Source organism: Geotrypetes seraphini, chromosome 5 (genome assembly GCF_902459505.1).
Source record: "Geotrypetes seraphini chromosome 5, aGeoSer1.1, whole genome shotgun sequence".
Lineage (NCBI taxonomy): Eukaryota > Metazoa > Chordata > Amphibia > Gymnophiona > Dermophiidae > Geotrypetes > Geotrypetes seraphini.
The window spans coordinates 268520926-268535426 of NC_047088.1; the positions used below are offsets into that span (position 1 = coordinate 268520926).

At 45.7% G+C, this 14501-nt stretch overlaps 1 protein-coding gene across 3 annotated transcripts in view; it reads left to right on the forward strand.

Moving 5' to 3' along the window:
- Positions 1–14501, forward strand: part of GLB1L (galactosidase beta 1 like) — a 390615-nt gene that overhangs the window by 127660 nt on the left and 248454 nt on the right. For all 3 annotated transcript variants that reach the window (XM_033946517.1, XM_033946520.1, XM_033946519.1), the window contains exon 6: positions 8606–8666. In XM_033946517.1, coding sequence (XP_033802408.1) covers positions 8606–8666 — 61 coding nt within the window. The remainder of the gene's footprint in view (positions 1–8605; positions 8667–14501) is intronic.

The window sequence follows — 14501 nt, forward strand, 5'->3', positions numbered from 1 at the left end:
AGACAAGAAAACATTAAATGGTTTCAAAGAAAGTTTGGATAGATTCCTAGAAGAAAAAGGGATTGAAGGGTATAGATAGATATAGACCACTACTCAGGCGATGGGCCTGATGGGCCGCCGCGGGAGCGGACCGCTGGGCAGGATGGACCTATGGTCTGCCTCAGCGGAGGCAACTTCTTATGTTCTTATGACACCAGGAAGTATTTTTTCACGGAAAGGGTGGTAGATCACTGGAATAAGCTTCCGGTGCAGGTGGTCGAGGCCACCGGCGTGCTTGACTTTAAAAGTAAATGGGACATGTACGTGGGATCCCTACATAGCACGAATCACTAGCATCTAGACTTATCGGGGTGGGTCAGTAGAGTGGGCAGACTTGATGGGCTATAGCCCTTTTCTGCCGTCATCTTTCTATGTTTCTATGTTTCTATCATGACAAGGTGGTCCAATGTACTCATCCTAAATTCTTACCTAAAGTGGTTTCAGAATTTCATCTCAATCAATCCATTGTTCTTCCAGTGTTTTTTTCCAAAGTCTCATTCTCATCCTGGAGAAACAGCTCTTCATACTCTGGACTGTAAGCGTGCTTTGTCTTTCCACTTGCAAAGGACTAAGCCACAGCAATCTTCTCCTCAACTTTTTGTCTCCTTTGATCCAAACAAGTTGGGACATCCGATTTCCAAGCGCACCATCTCCAACTGGTTGGCTGCTGGCATCTCTTTCTGCTATGCTCAGGCTGGACTGCATCTAGAGGGTCGAATCACAGCCCATAAAGTTAGAGTCATGGCGGCATGCGTAGCTTTCCTTAGATCTACTCCTATTGAGGAAATCTGCAAAGCTGCCACTTGGTCCTCAGTTCATACATTCACCTCTCATTATTGTCTAGATTTTTTTTCCAGATGGGCTGGCCACTTTGGCCAGGTAGTATTACAAAATTTATTCTCTTGAATAGAGAGCTGCACGGGAACGGGGACGACAGGAATCCCGCCGGCATCCCGCGGGTTCCCCCTTCGGGTCACAGGGATCCCATGGGGACACCCCATAGGGTCGCGAGAATCCCTTGGGGACGCCCCCTAGGGTCACGGGGATCCCGTGGGGACGCCTCCAAGGGTCGCGGGGTTCCTGCGGGGCTGGATGTACTAAGTCGCGGGGCTTTTCTCCCTACCTGCTCTGCTTGCAGCATAGAGCCAAACGGGAGTCTTCCCGACGTCAGCGCTGACGTCGGGAAGACTTCCGTTCGGCTCTGTGCTGCACGCAGGGTAGGTAAGGAGGAGTAGTCTCGCAGCTCGAGTGGCTACCAAGGGAGGGGGGCGGTCCGCCCCGCCCCGGGTGCAGCACAGCTGGCCAGGTCCCCTTACTTTTGTGGCGCTTCCTCGACTGACCGACAACAGCCCTGGTCCGACAAACCTCCCTGCCCTTAACCGCAAATCTAAATTACCTTCTTACAGCAGCTGTAAGAAGGAAATTTAGATTCGCGGTTAAGGGCAGGGAGGTTTGTCAGACCGGGGCTGTTGTCGGTCGGTTGGTCGGGGAAGCACCACAAAAGTAAGGGGACCTGGCCGGCTGTGCTGCACCCGGGGCGGGAGAGAAGGAGGGGGGAGAAGGATGCTGAAAGCACTGGGGAAGACGGGGGGGGGGAAGGACACAAAGCATTTGTGGAAGACAGAAGGGGGAGAAGGACGCTGACAGGACATGGGGAAGACAAAGGGGTGGAGAAGGACGCTGAAAGGCCATGGGGAAGACAGAGGGGGGGAGAAGAACACTGAAAGGACATGGGGAAGACAGAGGGGGAGAAAGACACTGAAAGGACATGGGGAAGACAGAGGGGGGAGAAGGACGCTGACAGGACATGGGGAAGATGGGGGGGGAGAAGGACGCTGAAAGGAAATGGGGAAGAGAGAGTGGGGAGAAGACGCTGGCAGGGAAGAAGACAGAGATGCCAGACTATGGGGGGAGCGGAGGGAAGAAGATGGGTGCCAGACCAATTTGGAAGGGGGGAGAAAGGGAGAGGCACAGAAACAGAGCAAATGGAAGATGCAGAAGGAAGAGAGACAGTGGATGGAAGGAACTGAATGAGAACATGAGGAAAGCAGAAACCAGGCAACAAAGGTAGGAAAAGAATTCTATTTCTTTTTTTTTTTTGCTGCAGGATAAAGTAGTATATTAGTTGTGTTGATAAAAATTTATAAACAAAAGAGGCTCTGGTAGAAACCCGTTTACAAAGTATGTATTCTTCCCAATTAATATTTCCAAATTAATAGTCTTTTTGCTTATTTGTAAATGGGTTTCTACCAGAGCCTTTAATTCAGTAGCATAATTAAATGAAATAACTATTTCTGAAGTTTATAGGGACGGGCGGGGACGGAGGGGATTCCTCACGGGGACGGGTGGGTACGGAGGGGATTCTTCGCGGGGACGGATGGGGACGGAGGGATTCCTCACGGGGACGGGTGGGATTCCTCATGGGGACGGGTGGGGACGGGTGAGACTTTGACGGGGACGGGTGGGATTTCTGTCCCCGCGCAACTCTCTACTCTTGAATTGCCAACACTCTCAGTGTTCCCGCTAAGCTGCGCTGGGGTGCGTTGGCGCACAAAATATTTTCTCGTCACAGCGCACACAGTGTAGAGCACAGTTCTTCAACCGCCGGTCCGCAAACAAAATCTTGCCGGTCCGCGAAGGATTCGGTCCCCGCCGCAACGAAAGGCCGGCGTCAGCTGACTTGCAACTTCCTGTTGCAGTCGCTGTGCCGGGACTCCTGCCTTCGCCGGGACTCCTGCCTTCCACCGCGTTTGCCTCCTGCCTTGTCTCCGCACCTCCAGACCAGCAGCGGCAGCTGTGTATGCTTTTAACTTCGGCACAGAGCTGCCCCTAATCAATAGTTTAGCGCGGTTTCATAAGGCAGCCTCGGGGCCTTTGCTAGGCCGGCCCACATCGCATCATCGAAGCGGGCCGGCTATCAAAGGCCCCGAGGCTGCCTCATGAAACCGCACTAAACTATTGATTAGGGGCAGCTCTGTGCCGAAGTTAAAAGCATACAGAGCTGCCGCTGCTGGTCTGAACTCTTGGGCCGCTGAAGGAGGGCAAAAAGCAGCTGTCCTGGAGGTTTCCCTTCCTCTCGCCTTTACAGGTTCCTTTTTTCCACCTTTTTTTTTTTCCTTCAAACGGCAACGGGCCCCAGCATCGACATCAATCAAGTAAGTTCCACTGTCAATCAAGCGGTTCTGCTCGGCCAAAGCTTCCCCTGTGACATGAGCCACCCTCAGGGGAAAGAAAGTGACCCACAAAGGTGAGGGGAAGGGAGGCAGATGATGGAAGTTGGGGGGGGGGGAGAGAGAGAGAGAGAGAGAAGGGGCAGATGATGGAATGGAGGAGATGAGAGAGAGAGAGAAGGGGACAGATGATGGAAGTGAGAAGAAGGGAGAGAGAGCAGAAGGCAGATGGATGTCAGTTGAGAAGGGAGAGCAGATGCTGAATGGAAGTGGGGAAAGAACACATACTGGATGGAAGGAGGAGATAAATAAAGGGGGAAGAAAATAGTAAGATAATGGAGGGGTGAGGGAAAGGGGTGACAAGCTGTGTGTAGACACAGTGAAAAGAGGGAAACGGGACTAAATAGTAAGAAAGAATTTAATTTAGATGGAGGCAGAAAATAGAGAAGGAAGACCAGAGAAGAAAAGGGAAGAGAGAGCAGAGAATGATCAGATCTGAGTGGAGGAAATGAGAAGAGAGATATGCTAAAAACCACAGGGGGGAGGGAAGGATAGAGATGCCAGACCATGAGGGGAACAGAAGGAAGATGATGGATGCTAGACCAAATTGGGGGGTGGGGGGGGGCAGGAGGAGAGATGGCAGGGAAAGACAGACAGTGAATGGAAGGGGCAGATGCTGGACTGAAGAGACAGAGAAGGTTATCATGCTGCTGTACCGGGCCATGGTACGCCCTCACCTGGAGTACTGCGTCCAGCACTGGTACTTTAAGAAGGACACGGTACTACTCGAAAGGATCCAGAGAAGAGCAACTAAAATGGTTAAGGGGCTGGAGGAGTTGCCGTACAGCGAAAGATTAGAGAAACTGGGCCTCTTCTCCCTTGAGCAGAGGAGATTGAGAGGGGACATGATAGAAACATTCAAGGTACTGAAGGGAATAGACTTAGTAGCTAAGGCAGGGAGAACGAGAGGGCACTCTCTAAAGTTGAAAGGGGATAGATTCCATACAAACGTAAGGAAGTTCTGTGGTAGAAAGCAACATATTTATTTGGCTCATAACTTGCTGGCGCCCGATATTTTTAGCTCACAGTGAAAAAAGTTTGCTCACAACACCCGCCCGCTTAGAGGGAACACTGCTCCCACTATCCCATTCTGGTTAGCTTGGAGGTCACCCATATGTGAGAATAAGTTGCCTGCTTGTCCTGGGATAAATCCGATATCACATGTAATCCAGTTCCGTACAATAGCAACTACAGTGCCAAAGGATATCAGATTACCCTCTTGAGCAACATAGCTCTGGAAGGGTTACTTCCTCATATCTCCTACAGGCACTTTTTCTATTATTATTATATTTTTCATTTCCTGTCCTGGGATAAAGCAGTTATCCCAGGACAAGCAGGCATATTCTCACATGTGGGTGACGTCATCTACGGAGCCCCAGCGCGGACAGCTTTTCAAGCAAACTTGATTGAAGTTTCAAGTTTGCTACACTGCACCACGCATGTGCATGCCTTCTTGCCCACTAGAGGGCGCATCCCCACCTCGTGGTCCTCAGTTCAGTTTTTTCCGCGGAGCCAGAAGCCCTGTGGAATTTGTGCTCGTATTTTTTGGCCTTCTGACACCGCGTCTGGGTCTTTTCGCTCGGTCGCTGTGCTTTTATTTTATTTTCTTTCCTAGTCGGTCGTTTGTCGTCAAAAAAACAAACAAACTTATTTTTCTTCCGTTCGGCTCCGTGGGCTCCCGGGTGCCGCGGCCGCGGGACATCGCTCGTTCCCGGCCTTTTCGGCTTTCATGTCCCGTCCCTTGACGGGCTTTAAAAAGTGCACCCGGTGTGATCGGTTGCTTTCGATTACCGATCCTCACCGGTGGTGCTTGATTTGTTTGGGTCCTGAGCATCCTACGGACTCCTGTGATAGGTGCTCAACTTTTCAGACTAGAGCGCTCCGCCGACGCCGTGCCCGGATGGCGGAGCTCTTCTCTGCGGACCCCGCGGCGGGGAAGGCCTCGACGTCGGCTTCGGCCCCGGCCTCGACCTCGGCCTCCAGTCCCTCGACCTCGCCGCGACCCACGACTTCCTCCAAGCCTGCTGCCTCGACCAAGCCTGCTTCGGGTAAGTCCTCCCTTCCATCCTCGACTCCAAGGTCGGCGAAGAAGCCATCCTCGGGCTCCTCGATAACAGGTGTTATCCAGGGACAGCAGACAGATATTTTCACAACCTCCCCAGGTTGGCTTCTTAGCTAGCTATCTGAATTGAGGAGACGCTGAGGAGATGCGCTCCTTACTTCGGGCGGGAAGGCACTTGTGCATGCGCAGTGCAGCAGTCGCAAACTTTCTAAAAGTTCTTCAAGCAAGTCTGCTTGTGAATCTGTCCGCATGGGGCTCTGTGGATGACGTCACCCATATGTTGAGAATATCTGTCTGCTGTCCCTGGATAACATCTGTTACGGTAAGTAACTGTGCTTTATGTGCCGGTTTGCTGAGATGGTTTTTCATTCATAATTTTTCTCCCATTCAGTTGCTAATTTCATTTTGCCTGCCTCATGGTTCACAATGAGCATGTCTCAGAAGCCGAAGAAGTGCTCAGTGTGTTCCGGCATTTTGTTGTTTTTAGGGGATTCCCTTACCGCAGCTTTGCTTTTTCAGGCATCTTCAGTGCCCTCGGCCTCAGGGATGCCTTTTTTTGGCGAGCTTTTGTCCTTTGGTGGGGAAACTCCGCCATTTTGACTGAGTCTTCTCAGGAACTCCTGCCTAGATTGGAGAGGCAAGAGCAGGTCTTGCAGGCTTTTTCCGCTGCTAGGGAGTGTGATTTTATCTCGCCAGTAGGTCTTCACTTACAAATCTCCAAAGGCAGCACTGTATGGACTTCCATCTAAGAGGAAACAGTGGAATGAATTATTACTCCAAGGGGAGGTTGTCTGCCTCATAATATGCATGCAGATGCATCATTTCCTTTAGCTTGTGAGCTATTATAGCTCAAAAATTTATCAGTCAGTACTGAAAGAGGAAAAGCTTCTAGGTCAGCTGCAGGTAGTGTATAGGAACTGTTGCCCGTAGCCTTTTGAAGACAGCAGATGTGGCTGCACTGAGCAATGAAGGAAGAAAGAAAGAAAGGAGGAGACAGTATTTAGATGTCTGGAGTTGGGCCCAGAGGCAGGTACAATTCTGCAGGAGCCCTGCAAAAGCGACTTCAATCCCTGCGGGATCCCCGCAACCCCAGGGGGATCCTTGCAGGTTACCCAAGGTCCTAGAGGGGATCCTTATGGATTCCACAGGATTCCCGTTGACCCTATTCAAGTGCAGCTCTTTAATTGAAACATAGGTGACATCTTGACTTGTGGAAAGTTTGTGGTTCATCTTTACACTGAAGAACTCTTGTATTTTGGCATAGGATATTCTCTTTTTTTGTGTTGGGACTAAAGGAAAGGAAATTATCAGGTGAGACATAATTTCTTCTTTTTGAATTGGCTTATGTGGCTGGCACATTTATACCATCTACATTTTCATTGTCTTGTTTGATTTGTTACTCTGTAATCTGGAGTCTTAATCTGTATTTAGGTTTGATTGTAAACTGCTTTCATGGTGCCTTAAATCTATACCGATTCAACTCACTACTTCTATTAAACTTCTTGGTGTAACACTTAACAATAAATTAACCTACCACCAGCAGATTAGTACAGTGGTGAAAAAATGTTTCTATGATCTAGTGTTCAAGAACCTTCATCATTAAACATTTTGATTCATTCGCTAGTAATCTCTCACTTAGATTACTGCAACACCCTATATCAAGGAATCAATCAGAAAGAACTAAGACAACTTCAGATTATTCAAAATACGGCTATTAAACTCATTTAAAGCAAACAGATTTGACTGTGTGAACTCCTCTTTTGATAAAAGCTCACTGGTTACCACTTTCTTACAGAATTACCTATAAAATTTTACTTCTCACATTTAAAACAAAAATTTCCATACTCCAGGATTCATAGATAGATTAATCATTCCCAGGGCAGGATTTAGATGAAAAGAGGACCTAGGCTATTCAACTTATGAGGCCCTTTCACCTCCCATTTTTAAGTTTGTAAATTACATGAGAGATAATAAAATACATCATTACTGTGATATATAGCAATATGTTAAATGAAACATGTTGTTATTGGTACTAACCTTTATAAAAAATGTGACACGGATCTTGAAGCCCTAGGCTGAAGCCTAGTTAGCCTATAGGAAAATCCGGCCCTGATCATTCCATATAGCTCTTCAAAAATACTACAATCAAATAATCAATACGTCTTAACTATTCCCTCCCTACACCATTTATTTTGCGACATGATGCACAAAACGATTTTCTCTGTAACAGTGCCCACTCTATGGAACTCGATAAAGAATCGTCTTTAGACAAATTTAAATCCAGTCTAAAAACCTTTTTGTTTAAAGATGCATCCAACTTATAACATTCAGATTCATAGTCTTTTCCTTCATCTACAATTTCCCATGAAGAGCACATTCCCCTCCTAATGCACTTTTAATTACTGTATTCCCCCCCTTACCATATGTATAATAATGTTTTGTCCTAGTCTGTGATTTAGGACTCCTTTTACAAAGGTGCGCTAGGGCCTTAATGCACGGAATAGCGCATGCTAAATTGCTGCGCATGCTAGCCGCTACTGCCTCCTTTTAAGCAGGCGGTAATAATTTTGCTAGCGCACGTGGTAATTTTGTGCGTGCGCTAAAACCACTAGCGCATCTTCGTAAAAGGAGCCCTTAGTATGTGATATCCCTGATTTTTAACTTTTTATTTTTTATTGTACACCGCTTGGACATTAATTAAGCGGGATATTAGATGTATTACATAATATTCAAGATATTATAGAATATGAATATAAGAATGATATGTTGTACTTAAAGTATTACATGAAGGAAAATCAAGTGTGTTTTTATATGACTTTTTCTGATACACTTGTTGTGATATGCAAAACTGAATAAAGAAATTTTTTTAAAAAAAAGAAGGCAGTATACAGTAGATTCAGTTAACTGGCACCCTTGGGGATTGATAGATGCCAGATAAATGTAGTTTCTGGTTGCTAGAAAGTTTCTGTTAAAATAGGCCTTACTAATACTGTACCCCATACTATGCCATAACATAAACTGTTCCAGACAAACTACTGGACAAAGCAAAGCATGGGTGTACTCAGATGTAGCATGCCAAGTTTACACTTAAATTTCCACAGTATTTCTTAGATTTATTTTCTGGTTGCTTGAGTTAATAGAGAGTCTCTACTGTAGTAAGTTTTATGTATTAATTAAAAGAAACATCTTGTTTCCTTTATTGCTTTCGTACTTTTCTGTGATTTGTCTCTCTATCTGCAACATTTGTAAATTGTATTCTGTTCTCTTCCAAAAGGGTGGTCTTCCTGCTTGGCTCCTACAGAACCAAAATATTGTTGTACGATCCTCTGATTCTGGTAAGGCTCTTGCTTGCCCATTTCTCTCCAGAGGTTTCCACCTATGTGGCCTCTGTTCTTTAATGGTCTTCCATATCGTAGATCCATATACCTTTTAGAGGTTTATACTCAGCAGGCCTTTATCACTCTAGAGCAGACGTGTCAAACTCTGGCCCACAGGCCAAATTTGGCCTGCGGTGTAATCAAATTTGGCCCGTGAGACAATTGAAAATTCGCAATTAAGTTGGCCCTCTGATGGGGGAAAGCAGAGGAAGGTGCAGCGCGATCAAAGCGTGGAGTCAAAGCCTGTCAGCCATGAGACTTGAGGTGAAATTACACATTGTGCGAGGCTGTACTCCCATCATGTCTTCCTCTGCTTTTCCCCATCGACACTCGTGGTCGCCTGCACAATGAGGGCTATAGCATCATGTGTGGTCACACCATGCTCACCCTCTTTGCCGTGGACTACGGGCTGGTTTAGGAGCCGCAGTCCCCAGAGACCTGCGTCAATGTGCACTGCCTGTGCGGGCTGGTGACCACCTTCATTGAGTAAGCGGAGGGCAGAACTGGTAGGGCACGCTTCCACAGCGTGCCTGCCTTCACCTTTGCCACAGGTAAAGGACTCTGCCTGACACCCATTCATGTCCTCTTCTCCCTTCCCTCCCCCTCCCTTTCAGAGGTTGGCTGGGTCAGAAATAATAGTGAAACTTGCCTCAACTAATGCATAATATGTTATTGCTGTTTTTGTGATAAATTGTTTCAAGAAACAGCATGTCTGCTAAGTTGCTGAAAATCTTACAGTCGTTATAATTTTTAATTCTTACATGTGGATCGGGTGGGGGGGGTTGGATTTCTATTAATAATATATATGAATGATAAGATATTATATTCATGTGGTATATTTTTTGTTGTATATGGAAGTGGGAGGGGGTGGGGGTTATATCTTTTTGTTGTATGATATGGAAGATTTTCAAGTGATATTGTATTCTAATTGTTTGATATTTACTGTACACTTGTGAATTATAAGATGAATAAAGAATTTTAAAAAATTTTTTTCTAAATTTTCTGGTCTCAAATTAATTGTTTACTAGAAAACCATGTAGCTTTATCATATGATATAATAATGTTCGGTATGTCAATGAGAACAAAAAGTCAAATTTCATCAAGCAATAAACTTTTATTGATCATGACAGGAGTCGCCATACAACATATTACCAGTAATTGGAAAAATTACAATAGACTAAACTATACCTTCTGGTGGAATTCGTTATGCCACATTTACAAAATGGAAAGAGTAATTGCCATACAAAGAGGGAATTACAATAATTTAAAAAGATTTGGGGGCCATTGACAAGTTATTGCAATGATTAGACACCATTATCCATTGAAAATACACTTATACATAGGAGGGAGGGTATAAAATTATATTAAGGTTCGATCAATTGATAATATTTATATGATATTTTTGATTAAAATATTTGTGGGAAGGGTGGGAGGGTAGGGTATAAATGTATGTTTTTAAGATGATGTTAAAAGAAATACAAGTGATGTTTACAAGGTTTAAATGATGTAATATTGTGTTCTTGATGTAAGATGGGAAAATGAATAAAGAATTTGAAAAATATTTTAACTCCTTCCTAATACCCCAATGGCTTGTAGCATTTGAAGACCAGAGTTGCTTACCGCATCCAAGTTTTTAATTTTGGCTCATCACAGAGCCGGTGTGGGGTTGGAGAGATTGTAACCCTATACTTCTACTAAGACTAAGGGGTGCTTTTATTAGGGTGCCATTTAGCGCGCGCTAAATCGGTTAGCATACCTTAATAAAAGGACCCCAAAGCCTATGTTTTAGATTTCGGCTCCTTATATGATTGAGTTTGACACCCCTGCTCTAGAGCCTAAATATCTATTAAAGGATACCACTATTTCTGTTAAATAATATTGAGGAATCTATTTACTGAGGTACATAATCTAGTATAAATCCCATTTTATTGCTGAACATTACAAAACAACATACAATACCCCAGCATGAACAGCAGCCAAAAACAGTTCAACAATAGGAACAGTTTTCCATTTAACCCCCACCCTACCAATTCCATATAACCCCTATCCCTGCCCCTGCCCCATCCCTATACAAAAACAAGAGGTCCGAATCAGATGCCGGAAAGCTGTAGTCTTATGCCTTCCGACTCTCCAGGAACCGAGCCCCCCAGCCCAAGAGGTACATAATCTAATCTAATCTACAATTTTGTGGTCACTCCATGCCTATCTGGGTTCAAGGCGACTTACAAATGATAAGATTTACGTAATGCATGGAAGGAACAACAGTAAACATAAGGTGAGCAGAGTGTGGTATGTACAAGGTGAAGGAACTTTTATTAAAAATCAGTAAACTATTGTAATCCAGAAAGTGGCTCTCATTTACATGGAGAACGGACACAACATGGTCCGTGTTTCGGAGAAACACTCTTCAGGCTGACATTTAGTGTAAACACTGCTAGCAAAAGTGCTTCTCACTTTCACTAGCAGTGTTTACTCTGAGCGTCAGCCTGTCTGAAGTTTCTGTTTTCAGTTCACGAATTTTAAGGACTTTATACAACACCATTGTATTCCATATGGTTCTCTATTAGCGAAGCATAGGATAATTTAGACCCCTGAAGGAGTGTTTCTCCATAACATAGAAACATAGAAACATAGAAATAGACGGCAGATAAGGGCCACGGCCCATCTAGTCTGCCCACCTTAATGACCCACCCCTACCTTTCTCTGTGAAGAGAACCCACGTGACGATCCCATTTGGTCTTAAAATCCGGCACGCAGCTGGCCTCAATCACCTGAAGTGGAAGACCATTCCAGCGATCCACCACTCTTTCAGTGAAAAAGTATTTTCTGGTGTCACCGTGCAGCTTCCCTCCTCTGATTTTCCACGGATGCCCTCTTGTAGTCGTGGGACCTTTGAAAAAGAAGATATCTTCTTCCACCTTGATGCGGCCCGTGAGATATTTGAACGTCTCGATCATGTCTCCCCTCTCTCTGCGTTCCTCGAGTGAGTATAGCCGCAACTTATCCAGCCGTTCCTCGTATGGGAGGTCCTTGAGTCCTGAGACCATCCGGGTGGCCATTCGCTGGACCGACTCTAGTCTCAGCACATCTTTCCGGTAATGAGGCCTCCAGAATTGTACACAATATTCCAGATGGGGTCTCACCATGGATCTATACAATGGCATAATGACTTCAGGCTTATGGTTGACGAAACCCCTACGTATACACCCTATGATTTGTCTAGCCTTAGATGAAGCCTGCTCCACTTGATTGGCAGTCTTCATGTCTTCACTGATGATCATCCCTAAGTCCCGTTCTGCTACAGTCCTTGCTAGGATCTCGCCATTAAGGGTGTATCTTCTGCATGGGTTTTGGTTGCCAAGGTGCATGACCTTGCATTTTTTGGCATTGAAACCTAGTTGCCAGATCCTAGACCAGCGCTCCAATAGGAGTAGGTCGTGCGTCATATTGTCGGACATTGAGTTTTTGATCGTTACACTCCTTTCTACTACATTGCATAGCTTGGCGTCATCTGCAAATAACGTTATTTTACCTCGAAGCCCTTCTGCTAAGTCTCTTATAAAGATATTGAACAGGATCGGGCCCAAGACCGATCCCTGCGGCACTCCACTGATCACCTCTGTCATTTCAGAGGGGGTGCCATTCACCACCACTCGCTGAAGCCTGCCTCCAAGCCAGTTCTCAACCCATTTTGTCAAAGTGTCACCCAATCCTATAGAACTCATTTTGTTCAACAGCCTGCGGTGTGGTACGCTATCGAAAGCTTTGCTGAAGTCTAAGTATACGATGTCCAGGGGCTCCCCAACATCCAGCTTCCTCGTCACCCAGTCAAAGAAGCTGATCAGGTTGGATTGGCAGGATCTCCCCATAGTAAATCCATGTTGACGGGGATCCCGTAGATTCTCCTCGTTCATGATCGTATCCAATTGATGTTTGATTAGAGTTTCCATCAGCTTGCTCACTATTGATGTGAGACTCACCGGTCTATAGTTTGCAGCCTCCATTTTGCAACCTTTTTTATGGAGTGGAATGACGTTAGCCGTTTTCCAGTCCAACGGGACTATACCTGTACTAAGGGAGAGATTGAAGAGCGCGGATAGTGGTTCCGCCAAGACATCACTCAATTCCCTGAGCACCCTGGGGTGCAGGTTGTCTGGCCCCATCGCTTTGTTAACCTTGAGTTTAGACAGCTCACAGTAGACACTGCCTGGCGTAAACTCGAAGCTACTAAACGGGTCTACTGAACAATCCCTCGTCTGTAGCAGAGGGCCAGATCCCGGCTCCTCGCGGGTGAAGACCGAGCAGAAGTATTCGTTTAAAAGTTTAGCCTTTTCCGAGTCCTCTTCTACATAGTTCCTGTCTGGTTTCCTAAGGCGTACTATCCCGCCTGTGTTTCTGTTTCTGTCGCTAATATACCTGAAGAAGGATTTATCGCCCTTCTTGATGTTCTTTGCTAACGTCTCCTCGTTTCGGAATTTGGCCTCTCTAACTGCTGTTTTGACGGCTCTTGCCTTGACCAGGTAGTCTTCTCTCGAGTCCTGGTTCCCTGATTGTTTGTCCGTTGTGTCCGTCTCCATGTAAATGAGAGCCACTTTCTGGATTACAATAGTTTACTGATTTTTAATAAAAGTTCCTTCACCTTGTACATACCACACTCTGCTCACCTTATGTTTACTGTTGTTCCTTCCATGCATTACGTAAATCTTATCATTTGTAAGTCGCCTTGAACCCAGATAGGCATGGAGTGACCACAAAATTGAGCCACTTTCTGGATTACAGTATTTTATTGACTTTTAATAAAAGTTCCTTCACCTTGTACATTCCTCTCTGCAGTCTCTCTTTTTTGTTTGTAGTTGCTAAGTGTCCATAGAGCAGACGCTCTCAAAGAAGAGAGTTTTTAGTTTCTTATGAAATCTGATCTAGTTAGGTTCTGCTCTGATGATCTTTTTCAAGGTCTTTTGTACCTAGGTAGGTGAGTGGGAGAAGGAAGGATCAGCAGAAGCAGGTTGATAGTTCTGGTTGAAGTTAGCTCAGTGGAATTTGCATATAAGATAGAAACATAGAAGATGACGGCAGATAAGGGCCATAGCCCATAAGGTCTGCCCACTCTACTGACCCACCCCCAAGTCTACTATCCTAGGGATCCCACTCCTGGTGACAGGTTCCCTTGGCTTAACCCTCTAAGGGATCCCACATGGGCATCCTATTTGCTCTTAAATTCTTGCACGCTGTTTGCATTGATCACCTGCACCGGGAGCTCGTTCCAAGGATCAACCATTCTCTCGGTGAAGAAATATTTCCTGGTGTCACCATGAAATTTCTCGCCCCTGAGTTTGAGCGGATGCCCTCTTGTGGCTGAGGGTCCTTTGAGAAAGAGAATCTCTTCTTCCATCTCGATACGGCCGGTAATATACTTAAACGTCTCGATCATGTCTCCTCTCTCCCTACGTTTCTCGAGTGAGTACAGCTGCAAATTTTTCAGCCTTTCCTCGTACGATAGATCTTTGAGCCCCGAGACCATCCTGGTGGCCATCCGTTGCACCGACTCTACTCTCAGCACATCTTTTCGGTAGTGTGGCCTCCAGAATTGCACACAGTATTCCAAATGAGGTCTCACCATGGTTCTGTATAATGGCATTATGACTTCAGGCTTCCGGCTGACGAAACTCCTGCGGATGCAACTAACAACTGTCTTGCCTTAGATGAAGCCTTCTCCACATGATCAGCAGTTTTCATGTCTGCGCTGATGATCACTCCCAAGTCTCATTCTGTTGAAGTTCTAACTAAGGTCTC